General features: G+C 42.3%; 1 protein-coding gene across 2 annotated transcripts; it reads left to right on the top strand.

The window, feature by feature from the left end:
• Positions 1 to 750: 750 nt before the first annotated feature.
• On the top strand, positions 751 to 23,308 carry LOC311305427 (transmembrane protein 235). 2 transcript variants are annotated; one of them, XM_084433136.1, is made up of 6 exons: positions 751 to 855; positions 11,802 to 11,866; positions 11,949 to 12,335; positions 13,172 to 13,249; positions 15,160 to 15,297; positions 22,144 to 23,308. In XM_084433136.1, exons 3-6 carry the CDS (start codon positions 12,158 to 12,160, stop codon positions 22,416 to 22,418), a joined length of 669 nt encoding a protein of 222 aa, XP_084289262.1. In that variant the 5' UTR covers positions 751 to 855; positions 11,802 to 11,866; positions 11,949 to 12,157; the 3' UTR covers positions 22,419 to 23,308. The 2 variants fall into 2 exon arrangements, with proteins under 2 accessions (XP_084289262.1, XP_084289261.1); XM_084433135.1 differs by lacking the exon at positions 751 to 855 and adding an exon at positions 9,220 to 10,806 and having other exon boundaries at positions 10,860 to 11,866.
• The last annotated feature ends 349 nt before the right edge of the window (positions 23,309 to 23,657 follow it).

Here is a 23,657-nt window from a genome sequence, read left to right as displayed (position 1 = left end):
TAATAAAACGAGGGAACAAATAAGTATTGTCCTGCGGTATTATTAATTCGTACGTGGCTACGAAACAATATTCACGAATATTCACCAATTAAAAAAAATATAGGTCTTTAGCATTCACTATTTAATTAATAATATCTAACTGTTTTTCTTACCTGTTAAGATAGCTCTTCAGTGAAGGCCGACTAGTGTTCTCGTACAGCTTTTTATTCCTTTTGCAAAGATATTGCCGTTTTTTAATAAGCAGGAAAAATTTCCCGACTTTAACAAATACCCATTTAAATGCTTAGGGTGTTTCCTATTGATTCAATTTTCCTATTGATTCAATAGAACCCATGAGCTCACTCGGGAATACCAATATGGCGGTGCGGTGGCTTCACTGTTCATGACGTCATGAGCTATCCAGTCATTCTATATAGATCAGTGCCTAATACTTATAATTGTCCAGTACACAAAGTATGGCCAATAATCGCTACACTGATCTGGGCCACACAACTCCCTTCCACAATCGGCCCAAATGTTGTCTGCCGACATGCAGTGCCATCATTGCCACACTTAGCCCACAGTTGGCTGACATGATCTGGGCCAAAACACCTCCCATCCACAATCGGCCCAAATGTTGTCTGCCGTCATGCATGTGTAACCGGCAGAGTAGTCGCTGTCTGGTTGAAGTTTGTCCCTCTACAGCTACGGTAGCCCCCTGACGTCATCCAGCTAGCCGTGAGTGGCTAAACAGCTCATTTGCGTCTAGGCCAGTTTCTATAAAACAGTCTGCACTGTTGGGCTTAGAGAGATTCTCTGGTGTCCTGATACATTTTTTGTTACTGCTTGGGTATGTGGTTTTCCTGTGCAACGAAGGTATGGTAAATGTTTATATGATGTAGCAAGCTAAGCATTTATATTGTATCTAATACTGGGCTATTGGAAAATAGGTGTTTGACTGTTTGCCAGACGCTTCCGGGTAATCGTGCTGTATTACTGAAGGTATTATTTGTGCATTTTACTGCTAATCATAATGTGGGTGTCATTGTTGGGACATATGCATTTTAATGAGCACATTTGCGCACAGGTCTTGGGCAAAGCACCCGCTTTTTAAGCAGCAACATCAAGAAGGTAATGTTTATTGTTTATTGTGTGACGAGTAGTACATGTTCAGGAAATGCATAATACAAATTGTAGGCTATGGGTTAATGTAACGGTAAACGGACTCTGCACGAAGCTCTTTTGAAGCTGTCAAATGGTGTCACTATTGGACACTTGTGATTATTGCTGCTCTGAGGTTTCTTATAGGCTACTGTTGACTGTTTTATCGTTGTTTTTGAAGAAGCAGCAGCTCTAGCCTCGGAGAAAACAACACGGGCATAGCGACAATTTTGCATGACTACTTATAGGGCTTGAATTACAACCTGTGGGCAGTTTTTCCTACATCCTTTTGTGAATGTCATTTTACACTTGTATGCTGCACAGCGGGTCATCTTAAAAGTGCCGTCGGAGCTACCAATCTCTGTATAACGGGCGTTGGAGCCCTCTGCTGGTAGGGAATCGTAAGATGGCCGCTCGAACACTTCCGGTGGCTTCACTGCCTAGTGGCAGTTTAGAACGTCATGAGCTATCCAGTCATTATATAGATCAGTGGTGCAGAAGTATTTTCTTTCCTGGTTCGGTTGAAACACGCCCCATAATCAAAGCTCAATGGAGCAGTATCAGACTCACATTCTGACTAGAATCTGAGTATGACGACGTCAGGGTACTGTGCAATAACAGTGAAAATGAGAGTGATTTGTGTGGAGAAATGAAGCAAATGTTGACTGGAGAAAAGTGTGAGTTCTGCTCTCGGTCTCATATCTGGTGTCGTCAGACCTCAGGTGTGAATAAAGCTGAAATGAATGAAAAACTCAGCTGATGTTTGTCTCTCTACTGGAATCACACACAGATCTAGTTTAGCAGAAGGAAAATCTAATGCAAGTGTTGCTGGAGGAGAAAGAGGACAATCACTGTTTTGACTAGTTGTCTGTGAAGAACTAAATATTCGTATTGCTCTTTGATGTCTGAATGTTAAGATTAGCTTTGTTTGATTTGCGCTGTGGGTTCCTCTAAATTGCAAAATAATAGTTGAACAGAAAATGATTGCAGTAAAGTTTTGACATTTGAAAGGCCAAAGCTGATGAATGGTAAATTGTTCAGGAAGGAGTTTCACAATGTGAATTAATAAAGTTATTTACAAGCAAAATTATAAATATATATGAGAAAGAGAGGTATCTCGTGTATATATAAACACGTTTATATAACCTCAATATATTTATTTTCATGTTTTGCACTTATTTCAGTTTAAACCATCCATTAACATCTAATTATCAAAAACACAACGCTGACAAAACAGATTACAGTCAAATAAACAGACTTACAAAGAGTAACAATCAATTCAGCCTTTATTTAAAATTCCTCTCATTTACAAATATTACATAGAACATTCGTTCTGGGCTGCGTTCTCCGATAACGTTGTCTCTTAGCGCTACGAAGACTCAAAAGGTACACCTTAACTACAGGTATACATTTCCTACGTGTGTTCTCCAAACTATACCTTAGGATGTTGCTTAAGGTAAACCTTCTTAAGTTCGACCTTAGCAGGTGCTGTCCATGGTGGAGGCGCTGAATAGGTTGATATCGATGCCTCGATGATCGATTGTGCGCTCTTTCCTTCACAGCGGTATAGGTAAAGTATTGAGAAAACAATGTTCTTTATAAAGAAGCGTTTTAGAAATAGTACAAACTGCATTTATCGGGGCTCATTGAAATATGTACATGCAGAAATAAATATGAGTATGTGTTTATAATTTAGCAAGTGTGCAATCCCAAACCCTCACGGCCATAAGTGTGTTAATGTTCTCCACAACGTATGCTGAGTAATTTTTTTTTACAATGGTCTCTTCTGACATGGTAGTCAGTGGACTAAAGTGTTCTCTTATAAAGTAGTTGACATACACTAACTGGCTCCGCGGACGGCGCCGTCTTTGATTTAAAACAAGTACTCGCTGTCTCGCTGCCACAGCTATAAAGTTTGTGTAAACTCATCTTTCTTTATATAGACTCCTAAGCCTTTTCTGTCAAATGGTTCGCCAGCTGATGTGCCTTAGGATAGTAATTAAAAAAGCTAACAACCATTAGTGTATGGAAACTTTATTAATGAAAACACTTCCATACACTGGGTGTAGGCTATATCAACTTAAATATTTTATGTGTAAAATTTTAAAGTAAAGTAAAAATGTAATTTTAATACTAAATCAGATTTTATATTAAATGTTCATATAAAATTTTCTATGTGTAATTAAACTGCGATGTAAAAAAGCTTTTTGCGTAGTGGTGGCCACTAGCGGTATGAACCGTCAGCAGCGATAAGGTATAGCTAAGAGCGCTCCAGACCAACCTTACGAACGTATGACTTACAGAAGGTATACTTAACTAAGAAGGTTTCGGAAAACACGTATTAACGATAAGGTACTTCTTAAGGTACAACTTAAGAACGACGTAGCGTTAAGGTAGTTTCGGAGAACGCAGCCCAGGTCATTTATCATTTCATAAACAGAAAACACAACAGGTGTTAGCATTAAATCTCTTTCATTTGTAAAGTGCATCAAAGTTGAATAAACTCTACATGTACAAATGGAAACTGAACTCACACACAGTTTTACTTGTATTTACTTTATATTTGCTTTGGGATCTTGAATTATTACATATAACATCAGTTCCCTTTCGTGGTCACTACGAGTTACGTCAGTGATGACGAATGGGGTTTCGCTTAGAAAGCCTCTTACCTTCGAGTGTACAAAACGAGCCAATTGCAAGAAAATGCCATGGGTCTGCAGAATTTGCATAGCGTAAGTCCGCCCCACCTCGTGGGTATATAAGGAAGTACGCTGGCAACATGCAGATATGTTTTCGCTTCGGAGCCAAGAGTTCTCTTCACTCCTACAAGCCATTCTGAATCATCTTCACTCTACGAGACGAGCGGCTCTTCACCTGCTGCTGATCTGTGCAGTGATCTGCCGACAGTGTGTGTGTTTCTCCCTGGGCGCTTCAGCACTCTGCTGAGCTTTTTCCTCTCTCTAAAAGAGCTGCACGTCTTTTTCAAGACGGCTCGCCCGTGTATTTACTGGATGTGGGCTCGTGATTCATCTGCCTAACGGTCATGAGCGCTGTTTCGCGTGTTGGGCTTAATCACGCTCAGCAGCGCTCGTGGATGAGTCATGTTTTCATTGCGGGAACATGACCATCGCGATGTTTATAGATCGAGACTCAATGATCTCCGTGTGAGAGTCCCCTCTGCCACACCCCAATCTATCTCTTCCTCGAGAGGGGATACTTTGGCTGGTGGCCAGGGTGATCTGAGGGTTATGGTGTGGCATAATACTGACAAGCTTTCCTCGGGCCACGCCCCCTCCACATCGCAAATCGTGGGGCTTCCGTGTGTGCCTGATTCCTCTCAGGGACCCAGTGTTTTCATTCGGGGCTCCAGCAGATGGTGTCATATCACTCACAGCATCACAAGGCGGGCTTGATTCCTTTGGACGTGTCTAACGTGTCAGGGTTAGTCGAGTCAGATCCAGAGCTGATGGCCATGCTTTCCCGGGCAGCTGGAAGCATCGGTTGGAGTGGCGCCGCCCTCCCCCCGAGTGCTATAGGCTTGATGATTGGTTCCTGGGCACGTGTTGCTCTACAGCACTTGCCCCCAGTGCCTTTCTCCCGGACGTGCATCAGGACGCCTCCGGCTCGCGAGAGTCGCGGCCCGCAGGCATCCTCCGCCTTCGCTGCACTCGATCACGTGGCGATCATGGGCTGTATGTTCTCTGTTACTATCGTGGCACAGGCATGCAGTGCTGTGTGTCTCCTTCGCCTTCGAGGCAGTGCTGACCCGGGAGTTCTGTCAGACCAGGCCGCTGTGGAACGCTGGTCCTTCCCTGGCCAACACTGACAGAATGCGAAACTCGACCACGCCCCCACGCAGGGACGCTATGCCTCCCATGTCCGGGCTGGTCGATCCGCCACGCACACTACTGACCTTGCTCTACGGGCGAAATCGGTACCTGCGTGATCCCTGGGCCAGGTGATGTCCACAAGTTTGGTCAGCCAGGTTGATGTGAGGGGGTCTGAGAATTCATTTTCTCAGCTCCCCCATGTCCAAGGCTGGGCTCCTCGGTGGTGGGGTTGAGGACTGTACCCTACAGTCTTCAACCACCCAGAAGCAGACTGAGGCCTTCTGCACCAACGGTCATCCATCCAGCCTCGCCACTCTCGTCCCCCTCATTCGCCAGACCCCTGCCAGAGCACGCCCCGTGGAACGCTGGTCCTTCCCTGGCCTCCTCTGGCAGGATGCGGCTAATGACCGTGCCCCCACACCGGGCCACTATGCCACCCACGTCCGGACCGGTCATTCCTCTTCGCTGCACCACCGAGGGTACGTCTGTGGTTCGCATGACCCTGCTGGCACAGTTCTTGGGAGCCTGGCTAGAGCTCCCAATCTGTTCCGCTGGGTCGCCCAAACCATCAGGCTCGGCTATGCGATTCAGTTCGCACAGTCTCCTCCCCGCTTCAGGGGAGGCCGCTTCACTATGGTCGGTGGCAATGCCCCTATCATGAGAACGGAGGTTGTCACCCTACTGGTGAAGGGTGCGTTCGAGACTGTCCCTCCAGCCGAAATGAGGTCCGGGCTTTACAGCTTCTACTTCATTGTCCCGAAGAAATCTGGTGGGTTATGGCCAATCCTGGACCTCCACGTCCTGAACCGCTCCCTTCACAGGCTGCCGTTCAGGATGCCACGGCCAAATGCATTTTCTATGTGTGCGGCCACAGGATTGGTTTGCAGAGATCGACCTGAAGGACGCCTACTTCCATGTCTCCATTCTACCTCGACACAGACCGTTCCTACGGTTTGCTTTCGAGGGGCGGGCATACCAGTACGCGGTTCTCCCATTCGGGCTAGCCCTGTCTCCTCGCGTCTTCACGAAAGTCGTCGAGGCAGCCCTTGTTCCTCTACAGGAACATGGGGTTCGCATCCTACACTATCTCAACGACTGGCTGATCCTAGCTCACTCTCGAGATCAGGTTTGCGAACACAGGAACCTAGTGCTCCAGTGCGTTGCTCAAGAACCAGCACGTACTAGTCCGATCAGACAATACCGCGACAGTACAATACTCCCGCCGTATGTCGCAACTCGCCCGCCACCTCCTAATATGGAGTCAGAAGCATCTGAGGTCACTTCGAGCCATTTAGATTCCAGGAGACCTGAACTGTGCAGCCGACTAGCTCTCATGGGTTCAGCCTCTCCCCGTCTCCATCCCCAGACGGTTCAGTTCCAGATCAGTTCGGGGATGCACATGTAAGACCCCACGAAATGCCCAATCAGTGTCGTGCTTTCCTTCCTGCAAGAAGGGTTGGAGTGAAGGCTGTCTCCCTCCATCCTGAAAGTGTATGTTGCCGCTATTGCCACACATCACGATGCATTTGAAGTTAAGTCTCTGGGAATGCACGACCTGATCATCAGGTTCCTGAGAGGAGCGAAGGCTGTCTCCCTCCACCCTGAAACTGTATGTTTCCGCTATTGCTGCACATCACAATGCAGTTGAATTTAAGTCTCTGGGAAAGTACGACCTGAGCGATGAGACTGAATCATCCTCGCCTCCTCTCGTTCCCACTTGGGACCTCTCAGTGGTGCTAACTGCCCTGCAGAGTGCTCCCTTTGAGCCTCTGCAATCAGTGGAGCTTAAGTTCCTGTCAATGAAGACAGCACTCCTGGTTGCATTGGCCTCCATTAAGAGGGTAGGGGACCTGCAGGCATTTTTGGTTGACAAAGCGTGCCTGGAATTCGGGCCGGCCTACTTTCCTGTGATCCTGAGACCCCGGCCTGGATATGTGCCCAAGGTTCCCACCACACCCTTTCGAGACCAGGTGGTGAACCTGCAAGCGCTGCCCTCGGAGTAGGCAGACCCAGCCTTGGCACTGCTCTGTCCAGTACGCGCCCTCCATGCCTACGTAGACAGAACGCAGTGTTCAGGACCTCAGACCAGCTCTTTGTCTGTTATGGTGGGAAGCTGAAGGGAAAGGCTCTCTCCAAGAAAAGGTTGTCTCACTGGTTAGTGGACACCATTGCTTTGGCTACCAGCAGCAAGGTCGACCGTGCCCCCTTGGTGTGACGGCCCACTCCACCCGGAGTGTGGCCTCCTCTTGGGCTCTAGCGCATGGCACCTCGCTAACAGACATCTGCAGAGCTGCAGGCTGGGTGACACCTAACACATTCACGAGATTCCACAATCTCCGTGTGGAGCTAGTTTCTCCTCATGTACTCTCTTCAACCAGCCGGTACTAGATTCTGCTCAGGTGTCTTTGCTTGCTCCCCATTCCTCTCCACGGACGGGATATGTGCGATTATTCTCCTCAGGTGAGCCTTCCTGCAGGCCCTGAGTTCCTCCAGTGCTGTTGACGCCAATGCCAGAGGTATGCCACCGGCAGCTTTCGCGCTTGGCTAGGTGCCTCCATGTGCATGGTTCCCCCTCTGGGCGACTCCCACGTGTGTATTTCCACTGTAAGCCTCTCTGAGCATGTGTCTTTCCCTCGGCAAGCCACTTGCCACCCCTTTACAAACTTTATATCTTTATATCTTTATATCTTTACAAACACTCATAACTTAATATTGCCCAACTTAAACAATATTGCATCTAATCAGTAACTTCTCATTAATGAGTGAATGCACAAAATTTTTAAAGTTTTGAATGTCACCACGTTTTTACCATGCTATTACTTCATTTAAACCCTTTTTATTCATTAAAAAAATGAGAAATTCTTTGAAATTGATTTTTTTTTAGGAACTAGAGCAAAAACCAGTGTGATGCAAGAAAATATACATTTGTATCAATATAAGACATTTTATTTTAAATATATCATTAGATTAAATGTACAAGAACATATAATAAGAGAATTACCAGAATGAACTTCATTGACTTCAATGGATTTAATTAAATTAATTTGAAACTTATAACTCATGACTGCTCAAAACAGTCTAAATTTATGAAACCCACATATTCTTTTTCCAACAAAACATCAATATTACTCAGTAAAATAAATATTTTGTTTGTAAATATTTAATTAATAAACTTTTTTATGAAAAAATGAGATGATAAACAGCTTGAATCTTTTCATGCTGCAATGGTTCATCAATAGGTGGCAGCAAAGTGAAATGTGGACTTTTGTGGGAAATGTGGGAAGGATCAAATGTGTGTGTGTGTAGGAAAGAGGATAAATGTATTTTACAGAATTAATTTGAGTCAAATCTAACCATTAGATGAAAAACATCAGCATAATTTCATGTGTAAAGCTACAATTCACTTTCAGGTCAATACAGACCCGAACGCAAAAGCCACAGTTTAAATGGTTAATATTTCTTACATAAAATCAGATTTTTTTTTATTTTTACAGTCTTAACAAACCTACAAAATTCCATCTTTGTAATAAAAACTATGGATTAATAAAATAAATAAAATGCTTGTACCTCTTCTGGGTCAAAACGGAGCCGAATGCAATAAGAGTTTAGACAGACGTTTCAATAGAGTCTCTGATTTCAACTTTAGTTTAGTTTAAAGAGTTTGGTGAATATAAATGATGATTCTCCCTTGCATTTATTTAGTTAAAGACAGTAAAACAACTTTTAAGGCATTTCAGAGAAACTCCTTCAGAGAAAGGAAGATTAATATCTAATATTGTATAAGGCTGAAAAACAGATTGTTTTAAAGGAGCAGCTCTAGTTCTCTGGTGATTTTGGACTTGATTTGGTAGTTAGTCTTTAAAGAGACAGTGCAGTCAGCATCAGTGTTGCTCGCCCGCACGGCTCTCTGGAAGCGATGGCAGAAGCCGTGGACGATCACACAGGCCTCCTCCAGTTTGAAGGACTTGTCATCTTCACAGAGGAACTCCACCAGAGCCTTGCTGCTCTTCTGTGAGCTTTCCAGCTCATCCTGAGCTTCCTTCAGCCTCACCTCACAGCCTGAAGGAAGAAGTGATGGACTTACACGCTAAACAGGAGCATCAGCATCTGTGAACATGATCTGGACACACACGCACCTCTAGAAATGTTCTGGTCTGCATCTGGATTTCAGCATCTGCCTGAACTCTGACTCTGAGCTCTGGGACTCGGCTTTGTAGTCGAGAAAGATCCTCCAGCACAGACTCTTCTGACGACCTGACCACAGAAACAGCTGATCGTTCACTCTCTAATATTATCCACTGAGGAACATCATGTCCTACGAGCACGGCTTGTTTTTGAGTAAAGCTGATGAAAATGACGTCACAACAAACAAAGCCTATTTTTAAACCTTTTTTTTTTTTTTTTACATTAAATGTAACATATAATTTGTGTTGATGTTGGGGTGAATCTGACCCAGACTGGCTTCATGACACTCATCCGCTGATATTCTTCTAGACTGATCTGAGAGGTTTGTTTGTCTCCTGATCTTGAAGCTGGAGCGACGTGACTCGAGCGGCTGGGAAACATCAGCAAGTCTTTATCCTTCTTCACAGACTCCTGTAGTGAGAAGAAGAAAAATCACTCATGCTGAATTTGATCTAGAATTCTGTCCGACTGATTCCATCCCATCATAATGACATCATCTGCTAGTTTCCTCTCATTTGAAGTGGCGTAATGAAAGTGAGGCTCTTGTGACATCATCACGACACTCACCATGGCAACAAAATTGAGGAGGTTCACGCCTGGTTTGTTGGCTTTGATGTCGGTCAGTTTGAGCAAAGAAGAAATCCTGAATCCAGCAGCATTCCCAGCGTAACCACCCTGCCAGATTTAATAGTGATTTATTCACTTACACTTTTACTTTTTAATTAATAAATTGTAGGGGTGTAACAGTACACAAACATGATGGTTCGGTACGTACCTCGGTATTGAAGTCACGGTTTGGTACAGCAGGGGGGAGTAAACTAAACACAAAATTGCTTCTTTTTTTTTTTTTTTTTTTAAATTGTGTTTTTTTAACAAATGTGTGTATGCACTGTTGACGTAGTAAACACACTGCAGTGCTTTCAGGTTCTACATCAGAACTCCGGCTCAGTATTGGCCAGCTCCTGTGTCAGCATCACATGCGTCTTGGTGCTCATGTGAACAGTTCCGGCCGATTGACATCAGCATTCTGATGTAGAATGTAGAATCCGAAACAGAACCTGGAAGGTTTTGAACAGCAAAAGCATAAACAGCATAGGAGACTAACACAGAGGGTGTGTAAGGGAGAAACAGTGCGAATGAAAACAGAGTCTTAGTGGTGTGACGCTCCGTCCTGGAAGGGGCGAGGAGGATGAGGAGATGGCGAAGGGATTGTGAAGGGCTGGCGAAGGGCTGGAGAAACCGGAAGAGGATACAGGAGGAGGTTCGGGAGGTGGACGGCTGACCGGGAGGAGGCAGAACTGAAGGGTCCAGGGCGGTGCTGAAGCTGGTGAGAGCCAGGGAGGAGCCTTGAGCAGGGGCGTGATGTGCCCAGGCCACAGCCAGTACTGTGATCATGGTGGTACACGTCCTGACTCCACTGTGGGGACGGCCGGAGGCGATGGCGCTGGAGAAAGAGCCCACTGTGTTGCTGGAGAGTCGAGGTGATAAAGCGAAATCAAAGACCCTGGCGACCTCGACTGAGCCGTAGCTGCAACCTCCTGCGATGGCGGTGTGTGTCCAGAGGTCAGAAGGCAAGCTGGAGTGACCTGGTGGTGGAGGCTGAGCGGGTCGTAGTCGACGGGTTGGAGGGCTGAAGAGTGGCGGACGACAGGTGTGGCGAGGTGTGACGCAGGTGGAGCCGACTAACAGCGGGAGCTCGGCGAGGGCGAACGGCTGATGGTCCACGCTGGCATCATTGGCCACAGGAGTGTAGACGCAGGAGACAGGGTGAAGGGTCGAGGAGGAGCAAAGTCTGCTGAGGTTGTTTGCGGAGTCGTGGCCTCCTCTTGCCCAGGTGAAGACGGTTCCCAGCTGGCCCGAGCACCACAGAGAGAAGGAGTGGATACAGAGGGAATGGTGGGAGACGGTGACGAGTGGGTGGCAGAAGTGGCTGAGGACGAGGCTGGAGAGAGAGAGAGAAACAGTCCAATGATAAGGGCTAAGTCCTCTAAGGTGGTTGGAAGAGGTGGTGGGAGAGGGAGGCTGGGTGGGACTGACGGGACAGATGAAGAATCTCTTAACTGAAGGTCTGAATGTGGTTCTGCCAGAGTCTCGCTCTCAGTGGTGGGAGGGTCTCCTTCTTGCCCTCCGATTCGTAGAAACGTCCAGGGAAGGTGGTCTGATGGACAAGATCAAGAAACTTTTTCAGGTGATCCTCGAGGGAGCCTCTCCCTGCTCAAGGCATAGCAGCGTGACAGCAGGGAAGTCCATGATAGACCGGAAAAAAAACAGAGACAAGACACGAATAGGAGGCGAAGAAAAACAAATACAAACGATTCACCGGTTTACTTTGCTTTTCTTTTTGGGTCGGGTCTGTCACAGGTTGTGTGGTAAACAAACGCCCAACAAAGATGATGAAGAATAACAGTCTTTTAATAATCCACACAGTAAACTCCAACAGAGGTAGCAGTCCAACACAATGAAAACACTGATATACTGTATATATATAAACATCACTTAATAGAGATCAGGAAATGAAAAATTGTAATTGTTTATGCGCATTTTCTCTCACCTGTTGAAATGAGGAATGCTCTCTCTCCTGACAAAATCAAGCCAGGTAAAAAAAAAGAAGAAGCTCTACACTAATACATATCCCACTATATACAGATGAATCTATTTACACAAGATGGAGAAGAAACAACCTCGTCGCTGAGGAGAGCAAATGAAACACAGTGAGTGATCGCAGCAGAAACTGAGGTGAGAGAATCATGTAGATTCAGTGTTCAGAGGCTTCTGCTCTCACTCCATATACAGCTGTGCAGGAGAGATGCAGGAAAATCACAGTTTTTTCATCCAGCATGAGCTGAGAGCTGATTCCTCCTTCACCCTGGACACAACTGGAGTAATAAAGACAGACTGATGTGCTTTAATGTGTCTGAACGAAACACTCTGGGCTTTAGAGGAACTGAATGGCAGTAACAGGTGCTCAAACTCAATGAATCATAAGAGGGATTTGAGTGCTGATGAAAATGAACTTTGGGACAGTTGTCATCAGCGCGGGTCTGTGCGGGCTGCTCAGTTTCATCCTGCTCGCCGTGTCCATCGGCACTGAATACTGGTACATTATAGATGTGGATGAAGGCAAGAACTCCAGCCTGGAATACAGCAGCTCTCACTCCGGACTCTGGAGGATTTATGAAGGTAAGATGCTCAACACACACAACTTAAGCGCAGTTTTATGTCTGATTTTATTGTGCAGCTGTTGGACACATTTATATTCTTCCAATAATGTGTATATCCAGACTAATTTCTCACTATACACAAATATACACATATGAATATTCATTTAACATTAGGCTAAATACTGAGTATTAATGAGTATGAAGTACATGGACTTAATGTGCCATTTGTTCATGGCCATATTAATGAGTCAAGCATATAGTGACATTTAATGTGTGTAAGACATTTAATATATATAATAGGTGTCCCCACATCTCCCTTCTCTTACTGTTTAGCTAGTCATTTCATGTGCCTCATTAGATTAAAGTATTTTTTATCTCATTTTAATCGCAGCGTATAAACTGGCCAACGGTTCTACTGGCTGCAAAGAAAGTCATTACTCAAATGTTCACAGAGACAGTCCTCATCACCGGCTGAGGCTCCATTATGTACATAATTAATGTCTCGTCCAGATCTGTAGCTGTTTCATGGCACTAGACTATTAAAAAGAGAAGCAGTTCATCACAGAACTGTAAATGTTTAATGTTACACACGTTGTGATGACAGTTACTAAATCTGTCGTATGAAAAAATACTGTTTTCCATTTCATTCTAATTGCTGTAACTATGATGTCTTCCCTCTTACACAAATGCTGCTTTTCCTTTTACGAAAATAATCCTTTAAAATATACTGAATGCCTTGAACTTGTAGGCTGTAGTAGTATAGAAGAGATTGCCAAGAAAATTGATTTGCGGTCAACTGTGTGAAGCATAATGGGTGTTTCCAGCTTTGACTTGGTGTTTCAATGTCACCCACAGGAGAGAATGGCAGTTATCATGACATCTCGTTCTACACGGACACCTCCGACCACACTGAGCAGGAGAAGCACCTTTTAAGTGAGTCTCAGAGAATGGCACCGGGAATAGGCTTGTTATGTATGGTTAGTGTGTTCTCCGTCTCTTTAAGAGCTGTATTCCCAGTACGACATTTAACCCTCCCGACCCATCATTGGCCACCCTCATTATACAGTAAGGAAGATTGAATCACTGAAGGAAAGAGAAACACAAGAACTACAACTGACTTCAGCCACAGCCTTAGATGAAATCAATTAAAATGTCCCCTTAATTACGTACAAATAAAAATTAAGAATGTCTCATCTGTGGCACAAAAGTATTGTTGGTGAAAATAATAATTTAATAACAAATAACCACTTATGGTCAGCGATAAGATTAGTAAACTATATCACCTGACCCTTTTTGTTTCTGTCTTTCTTCGCAACAGATTGCATAAACACTGTTACAAAGACCACAAACTTACATAAAATGTTGAGTCAAACTGCCCAATTAACGCAAACACCGATCACCATAATGGTAACCAAATATTTTCAATAAAACATCAACAACTAAACATCAGTTAAGTCTCAAAAAGAAATCTGTAGATGAAGGACATAAAGAAAGTAAATCTGGTTAGTAATAAGTGAAGCTGGTAAAGCTGTTTGTGGAGTTGTTTAATCCTCCTCTGCTGAGATCTTCACAGATTTAATGTATTTTATCCTCAGTTGATTTTGCCTATGGCTGTGGCTGAAGTCTCTCCTTTTTCTGTTCTTGTTGTTCCTCTTTCCATCAGTGATTCTGCTCATTATCATTAGGTGTCACCACTAATGTTCAATCATCACCTAATTAATCACTTAATTATCTAATTAACTTTAACACTGCCTCAGTGTTATTTTAAAACTCCGTAGAGTGGCACAATGTGTGCTCTGAGCAGTGTTGATTTAACACTGGGGATTTTGTTGTGCAGTAGTGACATAACTTAACTTTTCCAGGGGCATTTTTACCTTTATAAGTATTTTTTTTTCTAACCTTATTAGATATATGCATCATATTTTATGTCAAATTCATTGTATGAATTAATTTAATCAATAAATTCAATTATAATAATAAGACACTTGGATGTTTCCAAAGTATCAACAAAATTATTTTTAATTCTGCAGAAGTGGCACAGAAGCAGCATTTAGATGTATTTACACGGCAATTACAATTGCATAAACATAATGTTATGACATTACTGTTTAAAAAATAATATTTTGAATATTGAAATATGAAATATTTTTTAATGAAATACTTTGAGACAGTGATTGATTTGTTCAAAAACGCTGATTAATTCAGGAACGAAATGCCACTGTGTTGCTCAGAGACACACAACGGCTCCGATCTGGCTTTGTTTGGAACTCAAAATAGAACAAAAATAGAGACAATATTAACAATAATGTGTATGTAACTCACAATATTAACTTATTGTTAACTAATATTAACTATAATTTGACATCATATAGAAATATAAGACAAAAACTCATACTGGGGCTTGAATTTTGGGGTCCTTCTAACTGAATTGTAAACTCAGTGAATGCATTGCAAAGCGAGTGACATACTAGTTCATTTTTCATGGTTAAAACAACAATTACGATATTATTGTAGACCAGGGGTGCCCAATCCTGCTCCAGCTGACTGACTGTCCTGCACAGTTCATCTCCAACCCTAATCAAACACACCTGCCTTTAATCTTCAAGTAATCCTGAAGACGTTAATTGGTTGCTTCAGGTGTGTTTGATTAGGGTTGGAGATGACATGTGCAGGACAGTCAGTCAGCTGGAGCAGCATTGGGCACCTCTGTTGTAGACAATACATACATGCATTATTATTGTACACACCCCTAGTGGTCACTTGCTCAAACTCACTGAAAATGAAAGGGCAAATTGTCCCATGAACTCCAGCCTTCTTTAAAGTCTTGGGCTTGTGTCTCTCAGACTTGCACAGGGTCATCGTGGTCCTGCTGCCTCTCAGTCTGGTGCTGCTGGTGTTTGGGGGCATCTTCGGTCTGGTGGCGTCTTTGGCTCAGAGCTTCTCTCTCCTCTCCTGCATCGCTGCATACTTCCTCGTCTGCAGTGAGTGTCATGAACAGCTACATTACCCGTCTACAGATAGCAGCTGAAATGAAGTGAGGGGTCAGTGAGAGATGTGTTTCGGGGATCAGTCAATGCCACACATGGATATAAATCACAGTGGGAAAGAAAGAAAACACAAAATGTCCGGCGCTCCAGCTGAGTGCAGCTGTTAGGTGAACTGGACACACAGAGAGAGTGTTTAAATACATATGGAGGTTTTTAGCTCAATAATAAATATACACAAAGCCTGCAGTAATTAATAGAAAAAATATTGAAAAGATTTTCAATCTTTAAAAATGGTACATAAAATAATTAATAATAGGGCCCCAGTGTATTTTAACTCATATTTATCTCGGGTTAATGTAAGACATGGACACTATACTAGACAAAGTAGCCTATTATGGACCTGAATCTATGTAAGTGTAAGACTTTGTATGATCAGAGGACGTTTGAATATACAAGTGCGCAGGAGTGGAACAAGTTGCCATTGGACACTAAGGTTTTAATGGATAATGTTGGCTATAGTATAAGAGTGAAGAGATTGTTTTTAGATAGGATGGCTTAATATACATATGTGTATTTTTTTATTATTATTATTTTATTATTATTATTTATTTTTGTCATGAAAATGTCTAGATAAAAATCAAAGGACCACAATGGAAATAAGTTAATGCAACTTTATTGTGTTATCCTTGACAAAGAAGTTTTGCTACTTTAATTGTTACTGTATTGCTAAATAAACTCAACTCAACTCAACTCAACTTTAACACTCTTGAGTCTGGAGCCAAATTAACTTCCAGGAGATTTTACTTAACACTGGAGTTTTTGCTGTGCACTTGCTGAACTTCAGTTTGTGCAGAACATAGTTTGAATCTTTTGAGTTTACACTGTAGGATGGGATAACACTGTTGATATTCTTTGATGTTGTGAACGCATCTAAATAATAGTGTGAGCTTAGTGTTGTGAGCTGCTGTGAGAAAAATACACTATCCAAGTCCTAATCATGAGACGTGCTTTATATTACGTGCCTCAAACTAACTCATGAGCCTATATGCGTATGTTTATATGACAACGATGTACTAAAAAACGGAAACGGTTTTCCTTTGCGTTTTTCGCGTATAGATTGTCAAAACGATCCCTGTTCACACGGATCAGCGAAAACTAAAAACGCTGTATTACCCATGCCAGGCCAGGAGTTGGCGATGCCACTTTGTAAAAGAAACACTACGCGCCTAAACACTTGGGCATGACTTCAGCGTTTTCACAAATTAGCTTTTTTGTAGTATACGTGGAGATGATAATGGTAACACTTTGAAACCTGTTTTCAAAAGAGTGCATTTTCAGGCCCCCAAAATGAATGATGCAAAACGCATAAACAAACAGTGTCGTGTAAATGGCCCTTTTGAAGTGAAGTATTGTTACCCATACTTGAAATTTGTCATCTGCATTTAACCCATCCAAGTTACTGCACACACATAAGCAGCAGTGAGTAGTGAACACACACATGCACTGAAGAGTTGAATCAGGTGTGTTTGATTAGGAAGAACATATGTATAGATAGTAAAACACTATAGGCATCATATATTTTCACATTCACACTGTAGGATTTATAATAGTCCTCTACAACTGTTGCTTTTCAGACCGTATGGACATGATCCCCGCTGTAAGCCATGTCACACTCTAGGATCTCAGTTGTCATTAATGTCAGACGTGTGTGTGTGTGGAGCAAGTTGTGGTTTGTTGTTGCCTCATTAATTGCAATTGGGTTTTACGCTCCTATTGGTTTTTGATTTGATGGTTGTCATGGGAGAAGTCACAGAGCAGGACTGTCTCTCAAAACCTTTGACACTGACAGAATTTAGTTGGAGGAACATGTTGGTGAACATTTCAAACTAGCAATCAAGAACTTCAGATTTTGGCCTAGGATCAGAGGAAGATTCTGGCCAAATTGTAGCCACAATCGTACAGTGTGAACCCGGCTTAAATGGTTCCAGAGAATCATACACCTGAGGATCAGCAATCTACCAGAGTCATTCTGAATCTGAACACAACAAACTCATACAAAAACACTCCCTCTTTGCTAAGAGATTCATGAAAATTTAAGACAATGTATTCTAAATGCATCAGACTATGCATTAGCACAAAATATATCAAACATGTTTAAAAGTGCATATATCTGATCAGCAGATTTTATAGAAAATTTCTACATTTAATGTTCATGTGTCTGTAAAGGTGGTAAAATATAATAAGAACAGGATTTGATTATATCTTGAATGACATAATTCACACCCTCACTCCACTGTTACAGCATTACAATAACTCAAATCAGGATTGACACTGTATGTGTGCTATAGTTTTTTAAATGAGTTGTTGTAGAGCACATTTTAATTTAAGTGGAAATTACATCTACAGGCTTTTTACATCTTCAGTGGATGATCTGTGTTGATTCTGTCCTCAATATTATTGTGATAGTATTATTGGGTATGTTTGTTATGATAGGATGTGATGATAATGGTGTGTAGTTTGGGCTCTTTTGAGGCACTGTAACAGTGCTTGTGTTCCAGCCTGAGCACAACAGAAAACTGAAGTGCAGGTGAATTAGGGGAGAGATGGAGCAAATGACTGGGATCTGCAAAGGTTGAAACACTGAGGTCACCACAGACATTTACAGCTTTTTATTTGTGTTCTGTTTTCAGTCCTGTTGGACGGGGATCCAGAGATGAAAAAAGATCACTAATCTTCCCCAGAACAATGTTACAAAAGGGTATATGCATGTGAACTTTGCACAGCTGTCTATGTTATGGTTTAGTGTGCTTATCTAGTAGCTTTTATTATTGCTGAGGTAAATTGTTGCAGTAATTGTGCCATTGAGGACTGAAAATTGCACACGATTGATGGATTGGAGTAAAACTGTGGAAAGATTGAAGTCTCATAGGAGTTTACTGAGTGATCCCATCTGTAAACATAGTACTTTTCTTCACAAAAACAATTGGCATTCCCTCTGGAATATGAAGACATGACAGAGAAGAAAATGGTGATGGTGTTTCCATCTGCTCTTGCCTCACAAACATTTGCTGTTCTCCAACTGTCATAAAACATGAATTGTAGCCGCATGTCTCCTTTCAGGACACTGATGAATCATGCTGCAACAGCAGCACCTAATCAAATACATCTCAAAGCCCTTTCTAATGTTTGGAATTCCTGCATTGATAAATTAATTTAAGCCAGGAGTGCATCATCAGACATTGTGTATCTTTCATTCAGTTTAACTCTCTCCTGACACACTCAGTCAGTATGTAACACTGTGAGTGTTGCTTTTTTCTCTTTTTTTTTTTTACAAAGAGCACTTCATGACCTCCAGGGTGTCTGTGCTTCTGAGAGCTGTTTCATCCTTCTGGTTTTAAAGCTTTTCTTCAGATCAGACAGATGCACCCTTGTGGAAAAAAGGTGAGCCTAATTGTATTGAATTAATTAAGTATATATATATATATATATATATATATATATATATAAACCTGTACTTGCAGATAATTGTCATCATGCAGGCAAGAAAGGATCTCAACTGCAGCAGATTTACTTTTATTTATAAAACAAAAGCAAAGAAAGCTTTTCAAAAGGTGAGAATCAACGTAACAGTTTCACTAATGCAAATACAATAGTGGATATTGATTGGAACAAATGACCAAGGAGGTGACGCTGGAGGAAGGAGCCAGGGAAGAGCAAATGACCGAGTAGAAGATGGGGACTTGGAAGACCAGGGCAGAGTCGGTGGGGCTGAGGACAATGGAAGAACCAGAGGGATGGAGGAGACCGGTGGAGACAGAGGGGTATATGTGTAGTGCAGTGTAGTGGAGGTTGAAGTGTAGCTGGAGACTCTGAAGTCTGAAGAGGAGCCATAGCAACAACTGACCAAGGTGGATTCAGAGGGACAAGGGAGCCCGGTAGAGCCACTGGGTCTGAGGGCCAAGGCGGAGTCCGGGGCTCGAAGGCCCAAAGTGGAGCTAAGGGATAAACACACCAGGGCAGAACTGGAGACCTGGAAGCCAAAGGTGGATCCAAGCAGATGGGCTGAGCCACTGAAGGAGGAGTCGGACCAGAGGACACAACAGGGCTTGGAAGTGGGAGGGGATCTGGGAATCAAGGAAGTCACCAGGAGAGGAATAGGCATACACGGAGGATGAATAGAACATGGATACCAGCTCACACACCTGGTCAGACAGAGCAGACTCAAGCTCTGGGTCTGTGGTGGGCTCTGGTTTGTTGTCCAATCACGTAAAGAGTGCAGTTTTGAGATTTGGGGTGGATGTTGGCTCTGGCTCTGGCTCAAGCTCTGACACGGCTATTGGGGCCGGCTAACACACCTGGTCAGACTCGGCTGGCTTAGGCCTCAGGTCTGCAGGGGCTTTGGCGGGTATTGGCACTGGCTTGGGTCCGTGGCAAGCGTGAATAGGTGTGGGGAAGGTCTAGGGATGAATCATTGGGACAAGGTTTGATTACGACAGGACTGGCAGCATTTGGAAAAGCCCACTGCTTCGGAAAAGTGCCTTCGCTCTAGACACCTGGTGGCTGAGTTCAAGGAACTCCAGGAATGTACAGTTGCAATGAATAAATCAATCAAAAGTTACTGATAACAGAACTCAACAGAACAAATGTTTCAAATGGTTTCCCTAAATTGAACTGAAAATGCAACTTTTAATCACTTCTGCAGTCTCAAAATTATTCAACCCCTTAATGGTAAGCATCTTTAATACTTAGTAGAACACCCTTTTGCTGTTATGACCTGCTTCAAACGAGATGTATAACCAGACACCAGCTTCTGACAGCATTTCTGAGAAATCTTGATCATGAGCAATGGCCTCCAGTTCAGTAATATTCTTGGGTTCGCGTGCTGCTGTTTTGCGTTCCTTATTTGTGAAGGGTGATGATATCTTCTCTGAACTTTTTGTGACCATTCTTTTAACTTAACCATATTTCTAACTTGCAGTCAAACGTGACACTCAACAAACCTAGCCAGTTCAGGTATTTTGTGTGTTCTAGCTCAAGCACACCTGGTGCAACTAATGAAGCCCTTGATTAGTTGCATCAGGTGTGCTTGAGACAACACCTGTTTTGCAGATTTGTGCTGTTGTGAGGGATTCTATTAAGGGAGTTGGATAATTTTGAAACTGCAGAAGTCATTAAAAGTAGCATTTTCAGTTAAATTAGGGGAAACCACTTGAAACATTTGTTGTGTTGAGCTATTTCAATTACTTTTGTTTGATTTGTTCATTGCAAACAGCTGAAAGTCTGTAAATTTGGCCAATAAACCTGATTTGCAATGGGGGTTGAATAATTTCGATTGCATCTGTATATTCTTCCACGGGACAGCCATCGTCTGCAAGGGAGAGGAGACCCAGATAGCAACATTGTGTCGGCCTAGATCTGGCCCACACCTGACATGCCTGGAATGATGACCCGGCCCACATACTGCAACACGTGGAATGACTACAAAAGTCTTTGTTGAGAATTAAAAGAGGTTTAGATGTTTAGATGAGAGAACTGCTGCTGGGTCCATTTCTAATCTTGGCCCAGTATTCTGTCACAGTACATGCAATGTAAGATGATCTCAATTGCAGCAGATTTGACAAAGTGAGGGCTTACATACACAGGAGAAAATAAACCGAACAAGAAACCGGTGAACAAAGCAACCAGTAACCAGACAACAAACAAGGGCATAATCAGTAACCTAAGAAACTGAAAATAAGGAACAAAGGAAGTAGGAACAGAACGCTGGGAAACAATGAAATACAAACTAAAAGCCCATAAAATGCGTTCATCACTGACTGAGATCTGCACTTTCGCCAAAACTCCCCTTATTATTAATAACACAGTCTACATGTTCAATGAATCTTACTTATAGGCTGTTTGCCCTTTAAACACAGCCTATAAGTACTAAAATCTGTGTAGAAAATTGCCTTTTATTTCTATGTTATGACAGTTTTAATGTAAAAATCCTACTAACATTATAAAAGTTTCCCAGGAAACATAAAATTTACAAAAATGGTGAAGACCCCTTTAACAAAATGGTTAAATACGCTCTCTGTTTTATCTATACTTTTCTCATCTTTCTCATCTCCACTGTCGCTCTCTCTGACAAGCACATAAGCAAACCCCTTCATTTTTTGAAAGAACACTGCATCGTTGATCAGAACATCTGACATGGAAATGAGTAGAAAAACAGCTAGACGACTAAAATATTGTGTTTAATTGCAGAGCAGCAGGAACACCTCTCCTCTGTTCGTCCAGTTGTCTATGATGAGTGACTGTGAAAGGTCAGGGCTCCTCTGAGTTAATTACAGTAATAATGACTGAGTTCATGACAGTTCCCTCAAACATGGTCTTCTCTCCTTTCTTATTAATATTCTTACCACTAGCTGGTGTCACCACCATATTCTGTGCTTGTTGTGACTGGTTATTTTCAATGTAAATGAAAGACTCCATGTACTTACCCCAGTCAGGATGTTGTATCTACATTGAGACCTGTGTTCATGACTGTTGCTTGAACTGATGTTCCCTTTGCACCAGTTTTAACAATCTTCAATGTTGATCAAAATGTCCAGTCAGTAATTCATAAATACCCCAACCCAACCCCTACCATGGTGGGTAGTGGCAGGGTAATTGTACAATAATCTTATTGGAAGGAAACATTTTCCTTGTGAAAAACAAGTACACTTTAGCATACTTTTAAAAGTACTACTTATTTAACGAAATAACATTTGAAATAAAAATTTGCTAATGGCCCATTGCTAATTCTGTATGTTCTAAGTATATTGTGAATGGAGTGTAATGACTGCTCTTTGTGCACAGGTCTGTTGACGGTGTCTGGTGTGAGCATCTACATCAGTTACTCTCAGCAGGCTTTGGAAGAACTGCAGCACATGGTGGATGTGGAGTCACTGGCTCACGTCCACATGTCCTTCGGCTGGTCTCTGGCCATGGCCTGTCTGTCCTTCAGCCTGGAGATGCTCGCGGGGATCCTGCTCTTGCTGGCGGCCCGTCTCATCCGCCGGCAGTGCCACCACGAGCCTGCTGCGGTGTTCTTCATGAGTCAGAGTTCACCACAGCTTCTGAGACTGCAGTGATGATGATGATGATGATGATGATGATGTGGTCTACATTCACCTGCATTTCATCCACAGCTTGATCAGGAAATGAGTTTGTGCTGTGTCAAAGTTGAAATGGAGAGTGCCGGGTGGCAAATGAGACAGCTGCATCAATTATTGAAGGAGAGGCTCACTCAAGGACTGCAAAATTTGTCTGCATCACTCGACTGTGTCTGTGCAATCACATATTTTCCTCACGGCTTCAAGAAACTTGTTTTCCTCTGCTCACCAATGCTGCACGCAAGATATATACCACGATGAATCAAGCAATTGCAGCTTTTATATGCAGTACACATGGTACACATTTTTACAGTATAGTTTTTTTTCTTTCTATAGTCCAAAAACAGAATAATAACATAGTGGTATGTCTGTTAAGTGATGACAATTTTTGGTAAATGTTGCTATAATATAAAAATGTAAATACTTACATATTACTGGTTAATCAAATTAAGATATTCATTTGTACATTACCAACAATATCTGGAGTAAACGTGCTACATAACAAAAAATACACTACTGTTCAAAAGTTTGGGGTCAGTGTGATGACAGCACAACTGTCTTCAACATTGATAATAATACTGTTATTAATGTTTCTTGAGCGTCAAATCGTCATATTAGAATGATTTCTGAAGGATCATGTGACACTGAAGACTGGAGTGATGATGCTGAAAATTCAGCTTTGATCACAGGAATAAATTACATTTTAAAATAGAAATAGTTATTTAAAATTATTATATTTCACAATATTACTGTTTTAATGTATTTAAATAAGTAGATAATAAATAAATGCAGCCTTGGTGAGCAAAAACATTGAAAAATTCTTTCCGAGCCTAGTAACCCATACACCTCACCCATATGTGCTTATTGAACTTTTAATACAGATAATGATCATATCCTTAATTTACACCATAATATTTTTGCACTGAGATTTAATGCATTAAATTGTAGTTGTTTGTTTTTATTATTTCTTAATAGAAAATTGTTCTGTGGTGAAACTTATAGTAACCAACATTTCATGTACTGTCTACCGCGAAGTGCCATAATAAACATTATGCCCATCAGTTTACCCTGCATGTTGTTACAACTTATTTCATCATTTAACAACATTATGTGTGGAGTTGTTTTCAATGATCTGTACTGTCTGATCATGACCATACAAACTTTGTGTCCACAAAGATACTTTGCAATGCATATATCAATTTTAAATGAAGCTAGTTA

Source organism: Rutilus rutilus, assembly GCF_951802725.1.
Source record: "Rutilus rutilus genome assembly, chromosome: 1".
Lineage (NCBI taxonomy): Eukaryota > Metazoa > Chordata > Actinopteri > Cypriniformes > Leuciscidae > Rutilus > Rutilus rutilus.
Note: the sequence above shows the minus strand (reverse complement) of the source record. Positions and strands in the feature narration are given on the sequence as shown.